Source organism: Phascolarctos cinereus, unplaced genomic scaffold, assembly GCF_003287225.1.
Source record: "Phascolarctos cinereus isolate Bilbo 61053 unplaced genomic scaffold, phaCin_HiC Scaffold_1;HRSCAF=81, whole genome shotgun sequence".
Classification (NCBI taxonomy): Eukaryota; Metazoa; Chordata; class Mammalia; order Diprotodontia; family Phascolarctidae; genus Phascolarctos; species Phascolarctos cinereus.
This window is the reverse complement of record NW_027555514.1, coordinates 141,152,642-141,170,515: the sequence shown is the minus strand read 5'-3', so window position 1 is coordinate 141,170,515 and position 17,874 is coordinate 141,152,642. Positions and strand designations below refer to the sequence as shown.

Genomic DNA, 17,874 nt, shown 5'->3' with positions numbered 1-17,874 from the left:
TATTAATCCAAAAGGGGAAAACCACACTATTTAACATTATATGCAAATGATTTTATGTAAAGCTTCTAACTTGAATCATAACCAAACAAAATTGAAAGAGGGAATTTATTTCCTAATGGAATGTGGATACACAGACAATGAGTAGGGACAACAAAGAGCAGATCTGAGGTATCAGAACTCACCGGAATGATCTGAGTAAGCGGTAAGACTTCCCTAGATCAGATACCCGTCTGCAGAGGGGAGCCACAGCCAGTTCCATCTGTAATAACAAAAGACACTCCTCTGTCAAAGGCTGAGCCTCTGTAGTGGAAGTAGCACTGAGTGGTGACTCAGAGACCCATCTTCAAAACCCACCTCTGCCATCTATCAACTGTGTGACTTTGGACAAGTCATTTTTCCTCTCTGAGCTTTACTTATCTTTCATGTAAAATGAAAGGGTTGAGATAGGGGTTTAAAGTCCCTTCTAGTTCTAAAATTCTATAACTAGTCCAGTTTGTGCCCCTAGTTATGAAATTGCAATAGGGAATTCAAAGGATGGTAGAGATAATATCCTATAAGGCCACAATACAATGATCTTAGATCCACAAAGTAGTACCTCTTTGAAGAAATTCAAGCTATCAATAGCCATATGAAAAGAAGCTCTAAGTCACTAATGATTTAGATAAATGCAAATTAAAACAACTCTGAGGTACTACCTAATATTCATCTGACTGGTAAAGGTAACAAAAAAAAAAGGGAAATGATAAATGCTGGAGGGGCTGTGGGAAAAGAGGTATATTAATGCACTGTTGGTGAAACCGTGAACTGGTTTAGTAATTATGCAATTTGGAACAATGTCTGAAAAGCTACAAAACTGTGTCTCTGGCCCAAAGATCACTAACAGGTCAATACTGTGAAGAAATTAAAGAAAAGGACCTATATGTAAAAAAAAATATTTATAGCAGCATATTTTGACCTGGCAAAGAACTGGAAACTGAGGGGGTGCCCTTTAATTGGGGAATGGCTGAACAAATTATGGTATGTGAATGTGAAGGGAATACTGTTGAACTATAAGAAATTATCAAGAGGATGGTTTCAGAGAAACCTGGAAAGACTTATATGAACTGATATAAAATGAAATGAGCAGATCCAGCAGAACAATTTATATATTAACAATACTATAAAGGACAAACAACTTTGAAAGACTTAAGAACTCTTATAATTTTCCCACATTTTTGCTATCTTACACATTTCAGCATGGATAACTGACAATTATCTGTAGTGCCGCATTCTCCAGAGCCTAGACAATAACCAAAGTATGGATGGAGGAATGATTTTATTTTTAATTAAGCACCAGGACATTGTAAAGTGAGAAAATTGATTCTGGAAACTTTATGGAATCAACCTGTTCCTTAAAATGAAGTCACAGATAAAGTCAAGAGAGGAACTCAATTTACAAATATCAGTGAGTTGTGGAACTAGTCAATTTTGTGTATCTTCTTTTCCAATATATAGATATTGTGTGTGTGTGTGTGTGTGTGTGTGTGTGTGTGTGTGTGTGTAAAGGGTGAATACTCTGAAGGGGAAACATATGCCAGAAAAAAAAGAAGAAAAAATTAAACAAGAAAAATCTAAGGAAAAAAAGTAAGGTATTTTGCTAATTATAACAAAAGAGCTGTGAGCTAACTTTGAACTTGAGACAGACTAGCCAATGGGCAAATCTCAGAAGTGTGGCTAGCTTGTTAATTGTGGGAATTTGGGGGTGAAGAAAGGAGGGTGGTTTAGGTGACAGGATTTCTTGTTGTAATTTGGCTTGTATATCTTATGGCCTATCGGTCATCTTAGTGAATGTCTGGGTCTAACTACACAGTTTTACTTCTTTAATCTCAAAATAAGATGAATTATCCATCTTTACACATAATGTATACAGGGATCTGTGTGTAAAACACACATACACACACACACATATATATATGTATATGTACATATGATGAAATTATAAAACACACCAAATATTTTATCAAAAATTATTTTTCAATTACCCTGAAGGATTTTGGTGTCTTCAAAGATTAAACTAAAGATCATTTTCCTTAGCCCTTCAGCAGGGCTGAACAAAACATTAGCAAAGGAACAAATTACTATATGAGAATATTTGACCCCAAAGAACTGTGAAATATACGATGATGCATGAAAAATCTACACCAAACAACAATATCAAATGTTGTATCTTTTAAAAAAATATTTCATCCATAAATAAAAAGCTTTAGGGTATAGACAAATCATTATCTTCTGGCAGAGTTTTATTAAAAATAAAGGAACATGTTTTCAAAGGATAGCAGAGACGCTGACAGAGGCTGTTCTTTTGCAATTGGTTGAGGGGTCAGAAATGGAAAATGCACCAGCTTCCCCTCATCCCCCTGAAAGCACAAGTTGCAGGCACAGTTAACTAATGACAAAGACAATTCCTAAGCATGAGGGACATCTTGTTGACTATGGGGCATCTCTGGATGCTGCCTGGGCAGGCCTGCCTGATGCTGTTCTGCAGAGAAAAAGGCAACTAGAATTAGAACAGAAACCATGATTGTTTTTGTTTCTTTGCCTAAATTTGTACAGATAGGCACTCAGTGAAATAGATGCAACTACATACTTAAAGGGCACCAGAAAGACTATAAATAGAAATTGTTACCAATGCCAGGGAATAAACAATTGCTAAGCCAGCTGCCACAGCTCATAGTTTTCCAGGCAGAGGAAAGAAACTGCAGGCGCCACTAGAAGAAATTTTGGACAGACCAACCAAGAGGTTCTGAACTAGCAGGGCCCCTGTGGGCCCAGCCATACCCAGAAAGAACTAACAGCAGGAACGAATTGCTAATAATCATCGAAAGAAAACTGCCTTATGCCAACGTTCTAGGGCATACACGAGGGAGGTAGGCATGGCTCACTGAGCAGTACATCAGTACAGAATTATTAGAGCCTTGGATAAAATGACAATAAGCTTACATTGTTTGGTTTTGCACTTCTGTTCAAGGCATGACCACATCTATCTTATTTGCTCACCACAACAAATCTGTAAGATAGACAGGGCTTAGATGATCTCTAAGATCTCTTCCAACTCTAAATTTCATAATTTTCTAATTCACCTTTTATGAATAAAGAAACTAAGAGAGGTTCAGAGAGGTTAAGCCATTAGATTAAGGTCACACAGCTAGTGACTAGAAGAGTTCCCCACTTTATGATTCCTGGTCCAATGGTCTTTCTATTATGTGTCCTAACCTGCAGAATGGTGGTTTGGGTCAAAGTTTAGACTTCTTAAATATTTTAAAGTGTAAAAGTATTTTCCTTTGAGTCCTCTGAAATTTATTATTTATGGCAAATAAAAAGGCAGCCTTTAAAAACACAGAGATGTCCAATATTATCGAAGCTAGAATATCTGCCTATTAGGGTGGTTGTGGTAGAGAGAAGGGGACGGATGGTGCAGGATCATGCACTCGTGGATTGGTGGTATACCACATCACCGGCATACGAAGCTCTGCCTATTCCAGGCATCTCCATGACCTGTTTTATACCTTTCAACGACCTTTAATGATGAAGAGGTGGAAAGGCTTTTGTATTCCCCAGGTGATGCCTGTTGTGACTGGGGGGCAGGGACGGGGGAAGCCATTTCAGAGCTCAGATCGATCAATCCCACTTCTGGTCAGGATGATTCTGAAAGGGGAAGTTGAACAGCACAGGTAGCTAATCACTGTGCTTCAACAGTGCCTACTAAACTATGCTAAACAGAGTCGGTGCTAAATAAAGGTTTCCTGAATTAAAAAAAAAAACTGCTATAATACAATCGCCAAAGGCTCAGAGTCCTTGAGAAGTTGGCTAATATTTGCAAAGGCTCTTTTTACTGAGCCCAAATATGATTTCCATCTGTCATTCTTGTGCCTGTGACCTACATGGGGCTCCACAAGTGAACACAAATGGCAGGGGGTTTCTAAAGTGGGTCACAGGGATAAACGCGGGAATCTGATGAGCAACGCCACACAGCAAGTACACACCTCGCCCAAGAATTCGCAGCCTCACAAATGTGGCAAAGGGCACACGAGTACGCTCCCAGCTCCCATCACCTGAGCACACAAAACGCTCAGGCAGACAATAAGCAGATGGGCACTGGTGATCATTGGGAGTTTCATGTAATCGTACAGTTATGGGAGAGGAATGGGAAACATCCTGGATAAATAGGAAATGGGTCCAGAAAGAAACAAGGACAAAACAACTCCCGCACATTGCAGTTTCTGTCTGGGCCATTCATCTTCCTCTGCAGTCGAGAGCTGACTGTGCGGGTGGTTGGACTGTGGTAGAGACAGTTGATGGCAATCATCTCCCTCTTCAAACCTCCCGAGGAAACAAAGCCCCGGCCCCCCACTCCTTTCTCCACAAACCCAAATTGACCCCATTCCTCCCTCTCCTAATGCATTTGGCTGTCGCCAGCCTCTGCTCGGCTGCCATTTGGACTGGACTTGAAGTGCTGCCTCCAGCAAAGGGAAGTCAAGAACCAGCTGGAGGAGAATGCTTATGAGCTGGTGTGGAAGGGGGCCCAGAGGAGAGAAAATTAGGGAGGAAAAACAGACAAAAATGATGGGAGGAAAAGGGAGAACACAGAACACTTCTGGGCATAGCTTAATATGTGTCTAGTATCTGAATAAGTAGATCCTGGAGACATTACTGTATCTTTATTTTAGTGGGCACTCTGTTTGGACACTAATCAAACACTGTACAAACAAAATTCTCTAAACCTGAAATCTGGTTCCAGTACTACAGACAGAAAGGTACAGGTGCCAAAACATTATAAAAGAGATAAAATAATTAAGGTGTTTTGTTTTTATTTAAAAGGAAAGACGAGACACTAATGTGTCGATCAAGTGGCAGTATTTCACTTCAGTTTTCATGCCTGGGCTACCAAGTCCTACTTTCTAAGGTAAACCTGTTTTCTGCGGTACAGTGGCCTCAGGCTTATCATTTTAGAGGTGCAACTGGTAAATTGTTGGACAAATTAATATGCAAGGAAACCAGGCACCTTGAAAATTAGGCTCTGGGCTGCTTCTGCTTTTGTAAATCATATCATGTATAATGGAGGGCTGAATTTGAAAATCATTCCTGCACAAGCATTCAGTGCCTCATTTTCTTGATATAGGAATCTGTATCGAGAAAATCTGTATCAAGGAACTAAGACATGCACTCAGACACACTTGGGAATAAATATTAAAATTAACATTTATGTTTCTTCATAAGCAGGGAGGAACTGGCAAGTCATTATGAATAATCCATGTGAATAATTATTTAGACTAGTAAAGCTAATAGCTTTGAAAGACTTGAATACAAGTTTACTCATGACATAGATTTTAACAAAAATCTTGACTCCAATTTTTTTTTAAAGAATGGTCAGGTCTGGGGTGGTTATCTTTTGTCCTCTTATTATTACAGTTTGGTTGAATCCACTACAATTTTTAAAAGGTAACTTCCTAATGAACATTATTTTTTTCTTGTCATTTTAATGTCTTCTCCCCTAAGCATCAGACAATTATTTCAAGGCTAGACACCAAAAAGAAATATATCATACCTACTATTTTTTTCCACAATAACGAAAGGGCAGAGAGAGATAAAATAATTAGGTACTGAATTTATCTGGTCTCCTGTTTATTCACCTAGAATGAACTAAAAATGGAATGGTCTTGATGAGCAGGTTCTGAGATTCAAAGACACATGAGAGCTCTTTGGACTTGGCATGACAACAGGCAGTCCCTTCCCACTGGTTTAAAGTGTATTTTCTTGCCAGCTACACTGATCAATCACTGCTGGTACTGTGGGACAGTAAAGAAACAAAATAACCACTCTACTATGTAGAAGAGCCAAAGGTGATCTTCATATAGTATACGCAACTTTAGTTTAATCCTAAAATATTAAAGATGATCATTTATAAAATGCAAAAATAAAAACACATCTGGCACGAGTGGCTTCAGTTTTTTGAAAATCAGATTTCTGCAATCAATTTTTATTAGGCTGAAAAGCTCTAAAAGTATAAGAATACAAAAATCATAGCTTTTAATGAAAAATAGGAAGATTAAGGCAGGGAACGGAGGCTTAAATGAATTGTGTATTCAAACCAGTCTTGTTTTATTTACCTGGGCAAAATCCGCAGCTAGTCGCATTTTCCCACCTTCACCAAGTGGCCTTAGGAGACTGGCATTACGAACAAAAAGTTCAATTGCTCTCTGGGCAATGGCTTCTGTGTTGTCAAAGACAAACTCTGAACATTCAAAGTGTCTAAAGTAGTCATTCATCACTCTAGCAATAAAACCTTGTAGCTCCTTCATGTACAGAGAACAAGGAACATCTGGTTTTCCTGAGTTAGGTAATGATCTGCAAGAGAAAGAATAACTATTTCAAGTCCTGATGTACATCAATCAGTAAGCATTTCTTTTTTTTTTTTAAGGCAACTGGGGTTCAGTGACTTGCCCAGGGTCACACAGCTAGTAAGTGTCAAGTGTTTTGTCTGAGGCTGGATTTGAACTCAGGTCCTCCTGACTTCAGGGCCAGTGCTCTATCCACTTTGCCACCTAGCTGCCCCCAAGTAAGCATTTCTTAATGATTCTTAATGATCAAATATATATATATTCAGAACCGTGGTAGGCACCGGGGATACAACTACAAAAAAAAAAAAAGAAGGAAGGAATGAAAAAGCATTGCTGAAGCACCTCCTATCTGCACCACAGTGTGCTAAGTGCTGGGGACCCAAACGGAAGGCTGCTCTCAAGGGGCTCACATTCTACACAACAGATAGAGGAAGTTATAGCTCCAAAAGCAGATGGTAACGTATCTTATTTAAGGTAATTTCCATTCATAAAAACCACAATGGTTTCTGATGTTGAAGTATCTGACAGTGCCAAGGATTATGGTGGTGCGAATTCTCTCTCATGGGTCTCCAGTAGCTGTGGCTGGCGAGGAAGCAGACGCCGAAGCACTCATAGAGGAAATGCCCAGGTTGTGTCTTCATGATGGTTGCTCCCTTGAACTGAAGTTTTAGGGGTGGGCTGAAAGCAGGGCCAGTAGCCTGATGTGGCTGTGGGGTTCCTCCCAGAACCTTTGGGCTTATCTGCCTCTTGGCAGCAACTGGCTTGTGGTTGGTGTAAGGAGGGAATGGTCCCCTTTTCCACAAGGGCTGCTACTCTCAAGGAGCTTTCAGTATATTTGAGGAGAAAACAGGTTCATATACAAGTGTGTGAAGGACAAATATATATGGAATAAATACAAGGTAATCTGAGAGAGAGGGCACTGACAGTTGGGGGGGACCAGCAATGCTTCATGTAGAAGGCAGTGTTTGAGTTGGCATGTGAAGGAAGTGGGTGAAACCATGAGGTGGAGGTAAGGGGGGACTGCATTCCAGGATGGGGCACAGCCAGTACAAAGGCACAGAAATGAGGAAAGGAGTGGTATCTGTGAGTAAAGGGAGCCTGGAAAGATAGGAGGGGACCAGGCTGTAAAGGGCTTCAAAGGACATTTGATCCAAAAGGCAATAGGGAGCCACTAGAGCTCACTGACCACAGGAGTGATGGTTAAATCTGCACTCGATGCCAGTTCCTTTGACAGCTGGGCAGAGGATGGACTAGAATGGTGAGAGGTGAGGTGGTAGGGAGAGCAATTAGGAGGTGTGAACTAAGGTGGTAGCTGTGAGAGAAAAGGGGTAGGATTTAAGAGATGTGAGGCAGAAATGGGAGGTTTGGCAACAAACTGGATTCTGAGGTCTGGGAAAATGAGGAGAAAAAGATAGCAGTGACATTAAACACCTGCAAGACAGGAAGAATGGTGGTGCCTTCAACGGGAACAGGGAAAGGTTAGAAGAGGAGAGGGTTTGGGGCAGAAAGATAACATCCTGACCTGACACTCCCTCATTTTTTCCTTCTAATGTTCCTATCTAAGATGATTATTTCTTTAATGCATTAATGGTCCATCTTATTACTGCCCTGAGTTGAGGAAATATAAAAGACTGCCCTGGCTGTATTATTTAAAATCTTGCTTTTGACACTGAAAAGACTATTGAGGAAAGTTATAGGATGCATTTGCCTGAAGATTATTAAGAATGAAAGAGACAATCATCTGTCTTCAATGATTTAAGTACAGTACTCACTAGGTGACCTCTCAAGGAAATTTCAGTCTTATAATTTTCAGTCTCAACATTCTGCCTAGTAAGAAAATGCATCAATAATGTATCTTGGAATAGTGTTTTATACATTTTGCAAAGCAGACAATATTGCCCATCACAAATAAATTTTTGGCAAAAATAGCTCAGTTCTCCTAGCCTCTAACTTCTTTTCTCTAGTAAAATTTTGACCATGGAATTTATTTAAAGAATACACACATAGAATATACTTTTCCCCTCCAGACTCTGAAGGGTGTGGTAAATCTCTGATTTGGATCGACAGATAATGTCATAACAACGAAGCCTGTTTCCCATCGCTCGGTACGGTGATGGACTAGAGGTGTGCCGTGAGACAATTTCAGATATGGTCAATGTGCAGAGCTGTTTTGCTTGACAGTACTTATTATAAGGGAGGGCTTCTATTGGGTAGAAGTTTTGAGGGATAATATGGTAGATGGTGACTGTGAGTGATGAAAAAAAGGAGAAAAGAAAGAAAAGTATCAATGGAACATTAAAAATACACAGAAGAGTACAGAAGCAAGTTTAGAAGGGCACAAGGCAAGGCAGTTTTGTTCCAATTGTGTTAAATTCGACATATATGTGAGAAATAAAAATTGTACCTAACAGTTCAAAGTTTCACAAGTAATACTCTTTTTCTATTTTTCTTTATATATTGAAATGGAAGGAAACAAAAATTCATAAAGTGCTTACTATGCACCAAGAACTGTACTAAGCACTACGCAAATATTATCTCACGTTTGTTGAATTCATGATAGAAAACTTAGAGCAAAAACAAATAAATCTGATGCCTCAGGATAATATATACACTCACACATATATATGCAAATCTAGATTGATTGATCTTATCTATCTATCTATCTATCTATCTATCTATCTATCTATCTATCTATCTATCTATCTATCTATCTATCTTCATTCCATAAAGAATTTATTAAAGGAATACAACATATTTGTAAGAAATAAGTGTTAAAACAAAAATTAAAAAGTAGCTGGTAAAAATTAGCTAATCACACATAAGCCTATCTATACAATGTTGATCTTAAAGTGTATCTACATACATAGACAGGTACCTATACACATACACGTGCATATATAAAGATGTGTGTTATCCACATTTGAGAGGGTTGTGATAAAAACTGATGAAGTACCAGAGAAGAGCAGAAAAACACATTCAAGTCATGGAAAAGCAGAACCTATGATGAAAAGTTACAAGAACTGGGTTTATTGCAATTTAGTAGCTATTTTCAAGTGCAGCAAAAATCATAGTAAGGAGGATGCTAACTAGTTGTTCTTTATCTTTAAAGGAGAAGAGAGAAACAGAAGTTATGGACTTAAGTTATAACAAGAGGGATTTTGCCCTAACTGTAAAAAGCAGTGAAATAGCAAGACATAACACTTTCACAGACAGCATGGCGCCTAGACAGCAAAACTCAGGAGATATTGCCAATGTTGTCAATGCAAATCTTTGGATGCAAATAAGTCTTCTTTGGGGTGGACATCAGCACCTTGTTTTCTTTAGGCTTTTCATAGTGCTGAACTAATTGAAAAAAGGATATATTATACATAATATCTTCCTAGGTGTGTGTTTCAATAACACAGCTGTCATCTTAAAACAACTTTTGAATGATTTTCCTAGAGGACCAGAAACATAATTTGGCACTAGCTACCACATCCAGAAGCTTGGTTGTATAATTAAATATAATGTCATGGAAAACCCTTGAATCAATCAATGAAGCACCTATTAAGGGCCATGTACTTTAGGGATTATTTGGAGAATGCACCACCAATTCCAGTGAGACACTTGGAATCTTGGTAAATTTTTGGAGATGTCAGGACCTGCAAAGCATCTGCCAGAGTTTAGGTTTTCATGAATATGTCAAGAGCTTTTTTTTTTTTTAAAACAAGGATGTTGTAATGTAAGGTGACAATTCACGAATCCTCTAGGAGCAATGCTTCCTGCAACATTCCTGCAAGTCTGGGACAAAATGTGCAGAATATATTACTTCAGTCAGGCATTTTCATTTTATTTCTAAGTGAGGAATAAAAGTTTTGTCCCTTGATAAAATAATTTTTAGCACTTATCAAGCTAATGCAGAAAATCCTTTTTGGACAGAGGCAGAAACAATACTTCAGCGTACTGGAAAACACCACAATCCTACTTTGCAAGCTAACCAAGATGGGAATGTCTGTCAAGGGTCTATGTTGAGCTAAAGTAGGGCAACCATAAAGCAGGCTAGACTGCAGTATTACTTCAAATGATACACTTTTCTACAGTCAATAAACGTTTAGCAGGGGCCTAAATGTGCCAGACACCCTTCAAAGAGCTGGGGACGCAAAGAATAGTATAAGACAGTCCCTGCCCTCAAGAAGCAAGCTATCAAATAGGAGAGACAACATGAAAAAAAGACGTCGGGGTGGGGAAACTTACCAGGATTGGGGAATGAAGTTACAGCAGGGGTGGGAAATGATGGGAGGAGGTATGGGTTTTAGGGTTTGAGATTTCATCTTACAGAATGTTAAGTTTCTGGAGAGCATGAAGTGCTCAGATCAGCTAGGTGGAAAATGATGAGGTGAAATCCCTGGTTGCCCTCTTTAAACACAAGGTCTGGGGGGAGCTGCCAAATGTCTACCCCTCCACCTCCTCAAAGCAGAGGAAAAGAGGGGGCCCAGGGACAGGAGTGCTCAGGAGGGCTGAGTTTCAGAGGTGATTTCATCTGGCAGAAAGATGAGTTTCTGGAGATCCTGAAATCCAGGTCAGCCAGAAAGGAAATGATGGGGAAAAAAATGGCTTGAGGTACCAGCCCTGCATCCAGCACTCCGGGAAAGTGTGCTTTGTTTTATGCTCTGGGACAGGGCCAACTGTAAAGGCATGTGACAAAGGCCACATTTCACCAATACAGGCTGCAGTCACAAAGAAAGAGAGTGTTTACATTTACATTACAAGGTCAGATCGTTTCCACAAAATAGTTTGCACAAGTTATAATGATCCTAGGCTCCTAAATGGCCTTGGGGGCAGCATCTTTCATTCCAATAGAAAATCTTGCAAAGAATCTCTATCACAGAAAATTTCTGGGAATATAATCAGCAGGCAGCCATCACTCTTGGGTCTATTAGGTATAGCCTAACTGGAGAGATGGAGCTGGTGTTGGGGACCTTCATAAGGTCCTTCCAGCCTCAAGTTTCTATCATCCTTCACCTGTTGAGCATATGACTGTGTTCTGTCGTCCCTAAGTGACTCATCCCCTGCATGGTAAATAGAGGTTTGATAACAAAGGTAGAATGCTTTCTTCTTGAATGGGATTTCTTCATGGCATACTGAACTCACACTTAGAAATCATCCTACTAATGAGCTCATTTGGGAAATTGGTTCATGGCTGTTAACCTCTATATGTGCAGGATATATCTAAGAAATAACTGCTCACCTGAAAAATACTCTCTTATCAACGTGTACATGAACAACCCATCCCCCTCAAAAGTAATCAGTTTTAAGCCTCACTCTTAGCAGACATTCTTGATTAGTTTGACTGGGAAACTTCAGGTGACCCAGTTTCTCACCAAGCTTGGGTGACAAAGATTCTAACTCCTTATCTAACACAAAATTGTAAACTACATTTCTAAAAACAACCACTCAGCTTTTCTGCACTTCTGAATATTCTTTCTTTGTTTTTTTGGTGGGGGTGGGGGTGGCAAAGGGAGTTAAATGATTTGCCCAGGGTCACACAGCTAGTAAGTGTCTCAGGCTGGATTTGAACTCAGGTCCTCCTGATTCACTCTATCCCCTATGCTACCTAGCTGCCTCTCCTCTGAATATTCTCGAAAAGAAAAAGATACAATAGAGGTAGCTAGGTGGCAAATCGAGCTGAGGGCTTGGAGTGAGAAAGACCTGAGTTCAAATACTGCCTTGGACACTTGATAGTTGTGTGTCCCAGAGCAAGTCATTCAACTTCTGTGAGTCTCAGTTTCCTCTTCTGTAAAATAGAGAGAGTAAAAGCACCCACACACCACAGGGTTGCTGTGAGGCCTAAATGAGATAAAATATAATTGTGGTTAATCTCTTAATACCCTTACCTGTGATGCTGTAGACAGTAACCTTCTGACCAACCACTGCAGAAATCCTTTCTTATAATTAAAAGAGAAGCAGTGTAGTAGAGTTCAGGAAATTCAATAGATTTATGGAATACTGCGCTACAGTAGGTTAACTCAAGCTTCCAGAGGGTAAAACATGCTTTTGAACATAACAAGAATGGGACTGAAGTGAAAAATGGTCCTTTGCATTTGCTAAGAAAACTTTCTGCTGATGCAGCCTTAACCAGCTTAAAACTTTAAACTATTTAATCTAGACACACTCATGAACCTACAAAGTTCTGAAATGTGCTACGTTCTGTGGTTCCTCTAGTAACTTAAAACCTGGACAAGACATAGATATGTAAAATAACAAGGAACAGTATAAGACAGTACAAAATACAGGGTCATATTTTAAAGACAAAATTGCCAAAAGGATTCAAAGAAAGGAAAGCTCATTATAGACTAGTATTAGTCTACGGAGGTACCATGGGAGATGAGAATCTTCGTCTGGGTCGTGAAGCAAAGGCAGGATTTGTATTGACAAGAAGGAGGGAAGGCATTAGTTTAAATGACAGTAGTGTGTATATGGGTTGAGATAGGGGGATGAGTGATGGGGACTGGTGAGAAATACGACTACCCAGGTAAAACAGAGTCAGGTAATAGAAGACTTTGAATGCCAAGATGAAAATTCCAAGCTTAATCTGATGAAGATGGGGAGTCACTGTCAGTTCTTAATTAGAAGAGTGATGCAACAAGCATTAAATGAGAAAAATTAATTGAGCAGTAGTATGCTGCTTGGACTAGAGTAAAGAGGAGCAGAGAAATCAAGACCAGTTAAAGAAACTATTTTTAATAGTCTCGGCATGAAATGATGAGAACCGAGATGAGGTGTGTGGCAGAACACAATATACAGTATAAGCATATTTTAATAACAAGTAATTACCCAGAAAAGTCTTCCTGATGCATGGTGATGATAATGGCCTCTATTGAATCTCCCACTGAAGTCAGCAAAGGTTGCACAGCATTTCCCATAAGAGCATGGACTGTCTTTAAAAACAAAGAATAGGAATAAAGCTGAGAAAAACCTACAAAGAAAACTCTGATAGGTGAAAAGAATTTTGGTTAAGAGGATTGCATTTTTTTAGGACCTGATTAAGACTGTATCTATAAATTCCAAAACAGAAATTCCCTTTTCTTCTTTCCACAATTTCTCCCTTGGAAATCCTTCTCATGGATTCCAATAAATCCTCTACATAGATGACTTCAAATTTATATATCCAGCCCGAGTAAACAAGCTTCAGTAAATGAGTAAACACACCAGATGTGTGTTTCTAACTATGCTGCTGTTTCATTCTACCTGGATGTCTCATTAGCTCCTAAGAGGCAGCAGGTGGCATAGTGGAGATAGAGTGCTAGACTTGGGATCAAGAAGGCCCAGGTGTGAATCGTACCTCAGATTCTTAGTAGTGTGTGTGACCCTCAGAAAGTCAACCCCCCTATGAGCCTTACTTTCCTCATTTGTAAAGTGGGGAAAACAATAGCTCCAAAAAATCAATAAGCTAGCATTTTTATAGAACTTTGTAGTTTACAAAGAGCTTTACAAATAGCATCTCATTTTATCCTCTCAACAAACCAAGGAGGTAGGTGCTTTTATTATAAGGGGTATATAGATAGTAAATTTATGAGGCAGCATCTGAACTCAGGTCTTCTTGACTCCAAAGTCAACTTTGTGCCTCCTAGCTACCTCTAGGTTTTCGAGGATCAAATGAGATAAGACAGTGAAGTGCATCACAAGCCCTAAGGCACAATATAAATGTCAGCTTTATTATTTTTTTTTCTGGAGACGGTATCACCACTATCTTCCCAGACACATATACTTAAATTCCAGGGACATCTTCGACTATTTTCTTTTTCTCATCCCTCACAGCCAGTTACTTGCCAAGTTCTGTCAATACTGCCTTTCTCATAACTGCATGACCAGCACTCTAGTCTAGACCCTCCCCACCTCTTGCCTGGACTACTGTAATCATTTCTCAAGCTCTAGTCTCTCCTCAGCTACCAAAATAATTTTCCTAACTAACTAATTTGACCATGTGCTTTGCTATTTGAAAATCTTCACAGGCTCCCTATTTCATATAGGATAAAATATAATCAGATACAAGCCCTTGGACTACTCTCTTATGTAGAATCTTCTCTGAATCTGGAATTAGTCCAATTATTATCTAACTCAAGTTCAGAAACCATTTTAATTCTTAGGCCTCAAAGCTTCAGGGTTTGACTTCAACGGGAAAAGGCCCTTTTCTGAGGAAATTTTTAAGCTTTTCACCCCACCTTCCTCTTTTCTCATGCAAACAGCAACCTGACAGTACTGCTCACCTGCTAAGAGGGCCAAAAGGCCCTGGAATTCTGTCCTACCATCCCTAGTCCTGTCTTGTAGTCTGGTCTCTCCCAGGTCTATTTATAATTATGGGAAGATATTTTAGGAAAGACTAATTAGCAAATTCATTACTGAAATTTGTTCTTTTCGCCTCTGAAGAACAACTAGGGGCAATGAGTGGAAGTTGAAAAAAGCCAAATTTAGTCTTGATGTCAGAAAAATTTTCCTAACAACTACAGCTGGAATGGGCTGCTTTGGCAGATAATGGGTTCTACCTCATTGGAGGTTTTCAAGAAAAAGTTGGATGGGGGCAGCTAGGTGGTGCCGTGGATAGAGCACCAGCCCTGGAGTCAGGAGGACCTGAGTTCAAATCTAGCCTCAGACACTTGACCCTTACTAGCTGTGTGACCCTGGGCAAGTCACTTAACCCCATTGCCTAGCCCCGCAAAAAAGAAAAGGTTGGATGACTACTTGTCAGGTATAATTTGGGGGGTATTATTTTTTTTTCTAGTTTTGGGTTGCATTAGATGGCCATTTAGAGCTCCTTCTAACTCAGAAGTTCTGTGATTTTTTGACTGACCTTTGTTTAGAGTTATTTGGTAAAACATGACCAGTTTTTAGCTTAAGGCACTGTCTTCACTAGACGTATCAGTAGGCTTATGTTCTTCCCATCTCATCCTCATTCCCTACTATCATCAGTGAGGGACTCAATACATGTTTACTAAATGTGCGCTATGCACAGAGCACTGCGCTAGTCAACTCAACTAATAACTTCATTATACAATTCTGTAACCTCTTTATCTATCCCATTTCTGCCACACCAATATGGTCCCAAATTAGACTTTAACATTTCTTAGAATTTCACCATTTTTTTGCATTCCAACTCCAGAGAAAGAATCGACTGAGTATGAATGCAAATCAAAGCATAATATTTTTCACTTTATTTTTTTCATGGCTTTTTTTTGGGGGGGGCTGTGTTTTGTTTCACAACATGACTAATATGGAAATATGTTTTGCATGACTATACATTTATAACCTATATCAAATTGCTTACCCTCTCAGGGAGGGGGAAAAGGAGAAAGGGAGAGAATTTGGAACTCAACATTTTAAAAAATGAATGTTAAAAATAATCATTACATGTAATTGAGAAAAAATATTATTTAAAAAAGAATTTCACCATTTTTCAAGATGCAAACTTCTCACTCTAATTCCATTTTGTCCTATTAAGACTTCTATTCCCTTGAGCCACTCATATCTCGCTAGTTTACCTCTCTTACTCAGGTTTTGCTTGCTTCCATACCCAGCCTTAGGGCCTAAAATCAGTCACTTTAATATTTCATCAGCTACCCTACAGTCTCTTGCCTCCAACCTTCCATATATCTTCAGCTATGAATTCTCATTCCAGGGAACTTCCACCATCCAATTTCTCTACTCTACTCAATGACAACTGAGCAAAACTGGAAAAAAAGAAAACAAAATGGAGGTGATTTTATCTACTACAAATTTAGGGTGTATAACCTCAGGCAGAATGTCTATCTCTATTGCTGGACAGTTTTTCTATTTTACTCACATTGAATTTCTTACTTATTCACCATAACAAGCATCCCAAACCTTTTCCTCTCTCCCTAAGCCCCCAAATACTTGCCATATAATACCTTCCATATTTAAAGCAGATGGCCTAGCCTTCTATTTCATTGAGAAAATTTAGGCCACATCTCAAAAGTGGTTAGAATCAATCATCTTTCTTTGTTTTCAAAGGTAAAAGAAGAAGTATTCCCACTCCCTTAGGAAGGCTAATCCTTCTACCTATATCTTCCATCCTTTTCTTTCCTACATCCTCTAGGATTCTACTGAAGTAGTTATTCTCCTCCTTCATGCATCCTAAATCTCTCCCTCTCCACTGTCTGCTTCATTTCTGTCTACAACTATGTTCAGGAGTCTCTAATCTGAATACACCTTTTCATTCCTTTCTCTTAGCCCATGCAGCTCCCATCCTGTTTCTCTTCTTTCCATGAATATTAAACATCTTTACCAAGCTCTCAGTAGCCAGTGCCACCCTTTCCTCACTGTCTATACGCCATATAAAATCAGGTTTCTAACTCCTGTCATCACACTGAAACTATGGAAAAGTTAAATTACGTCCTCTGAACAGTCATGTACAATTGGCTTTTTTTCAGTCTATAGCTGCCTAGATTTCTCCATAGCTTCTGGCACTTGATTGTCGCTAGTACTAGATACTCTGCTCCCCTGGCTTCAGAGATATTTTTTTTTTCCTGTTGTCTCTCACGCCTCCTGCCTAACAACTCCTTCTCTATCTCACTTCCTCATTCTGTTTTCAATCCTTGAACACAAGTATTTCCCAAGGTTTTGACCTTGGTGCTTTCCTCCTCCCCTCTCTCTTCTTTGGCAGTCTTCTAATACTTAGTACAGTGCACTTTGTACATATGTCTTCCTTTATCAAGTTGTCTAGGAGATGGTGCTATGGAGAATATCATACTTAATATGTATTCTTTCACGCTACAGACCAGACTACTTTGAAGTCTGTTCAGCAAGGACTCCTTTTCTGGAGATCCCCTAAGAAAGTCTTGGCAGGGAAAAACAGGCGGGGGTGGGGGGAATGGTTTCCTGCCCTGGTAAGCATTCTAGTCTGCTAAAAAATTTGGCCTTGTGGTGTGATGGCTAAAGCACTGGCCCTAGAGACAGGAGGACCTGAGGTCAAATCTGACCTCAGACACATAACACTCACTAGCTGTGTGACTCTGGGCAAGTCACTTAATTCCAATTGCCCCACCAAAAAAAAAATTGGCTTTGTTGTCCTGACTTTAAGAATAAAGTGGGAAAAGAGCATTAGCAAGGAGAGTTCAGGACCATTTTAAATGGACTATTTTAAATGCAACTACATATGCTAGGGGAATACTGGCAGTGGATAAACATCTTGATAACCATTAGGAAAATTTAAGTAAAAAATAACTAAATTACTTGAAGATAAAAAAAGAAAACTCATTCACTTTGGCAAAGCTATGAGCAGCTTATTAAATCCCTTAGACCTACGGATATAATTTATGATGTGTAGTAACTGGCTGAAACCCAAGAACCAAAAATATGTGTCTTTTCACTGTGTGACACAGGAGGTATTAAAACATACTTCTAAAAGAAAAAAATAATAATAACCTTTTCTTTCCTTTTCTACCTTGTTAATGTTTGAACTAAAAATTCTGTTATTTTGGGCTTTGGTTTCTTTTCCTTTCAT

The 17,874-nt window shown here is 39.2% G+C and overlaps 1 protein-coding gene across 1 annotated transcript in view; it reads right to left on the bottom strand.

Annotated features, from left to right (window-relative positions):
- COG5 (component of oligomeric golgi complex 5) overlaps positions 1-17,874 on the bottom strand; it is a 353,574-nt gene that overhangs the window by 15,071 nt on the left and 320,629 nt on the right. Inside the window, exons 17-19 of the mRNA XM_020984583.2 lie at positions 13,191-13,294; positions 6,147-6,384; positions 183-259 (exon numbers count right to left, since the gene is read on the bottom strand). Of these exons, the coding sequence (XP_020840242.1) occupies positions 183-259; positions 6,147-6,384; positions 13,191-13,294 (419 nt within the window). The remainder of the gene's footprint in view (positions 1-182; positions 260-6,146; positions 6,385-13,190; positions 13,295-17,874) is intronic.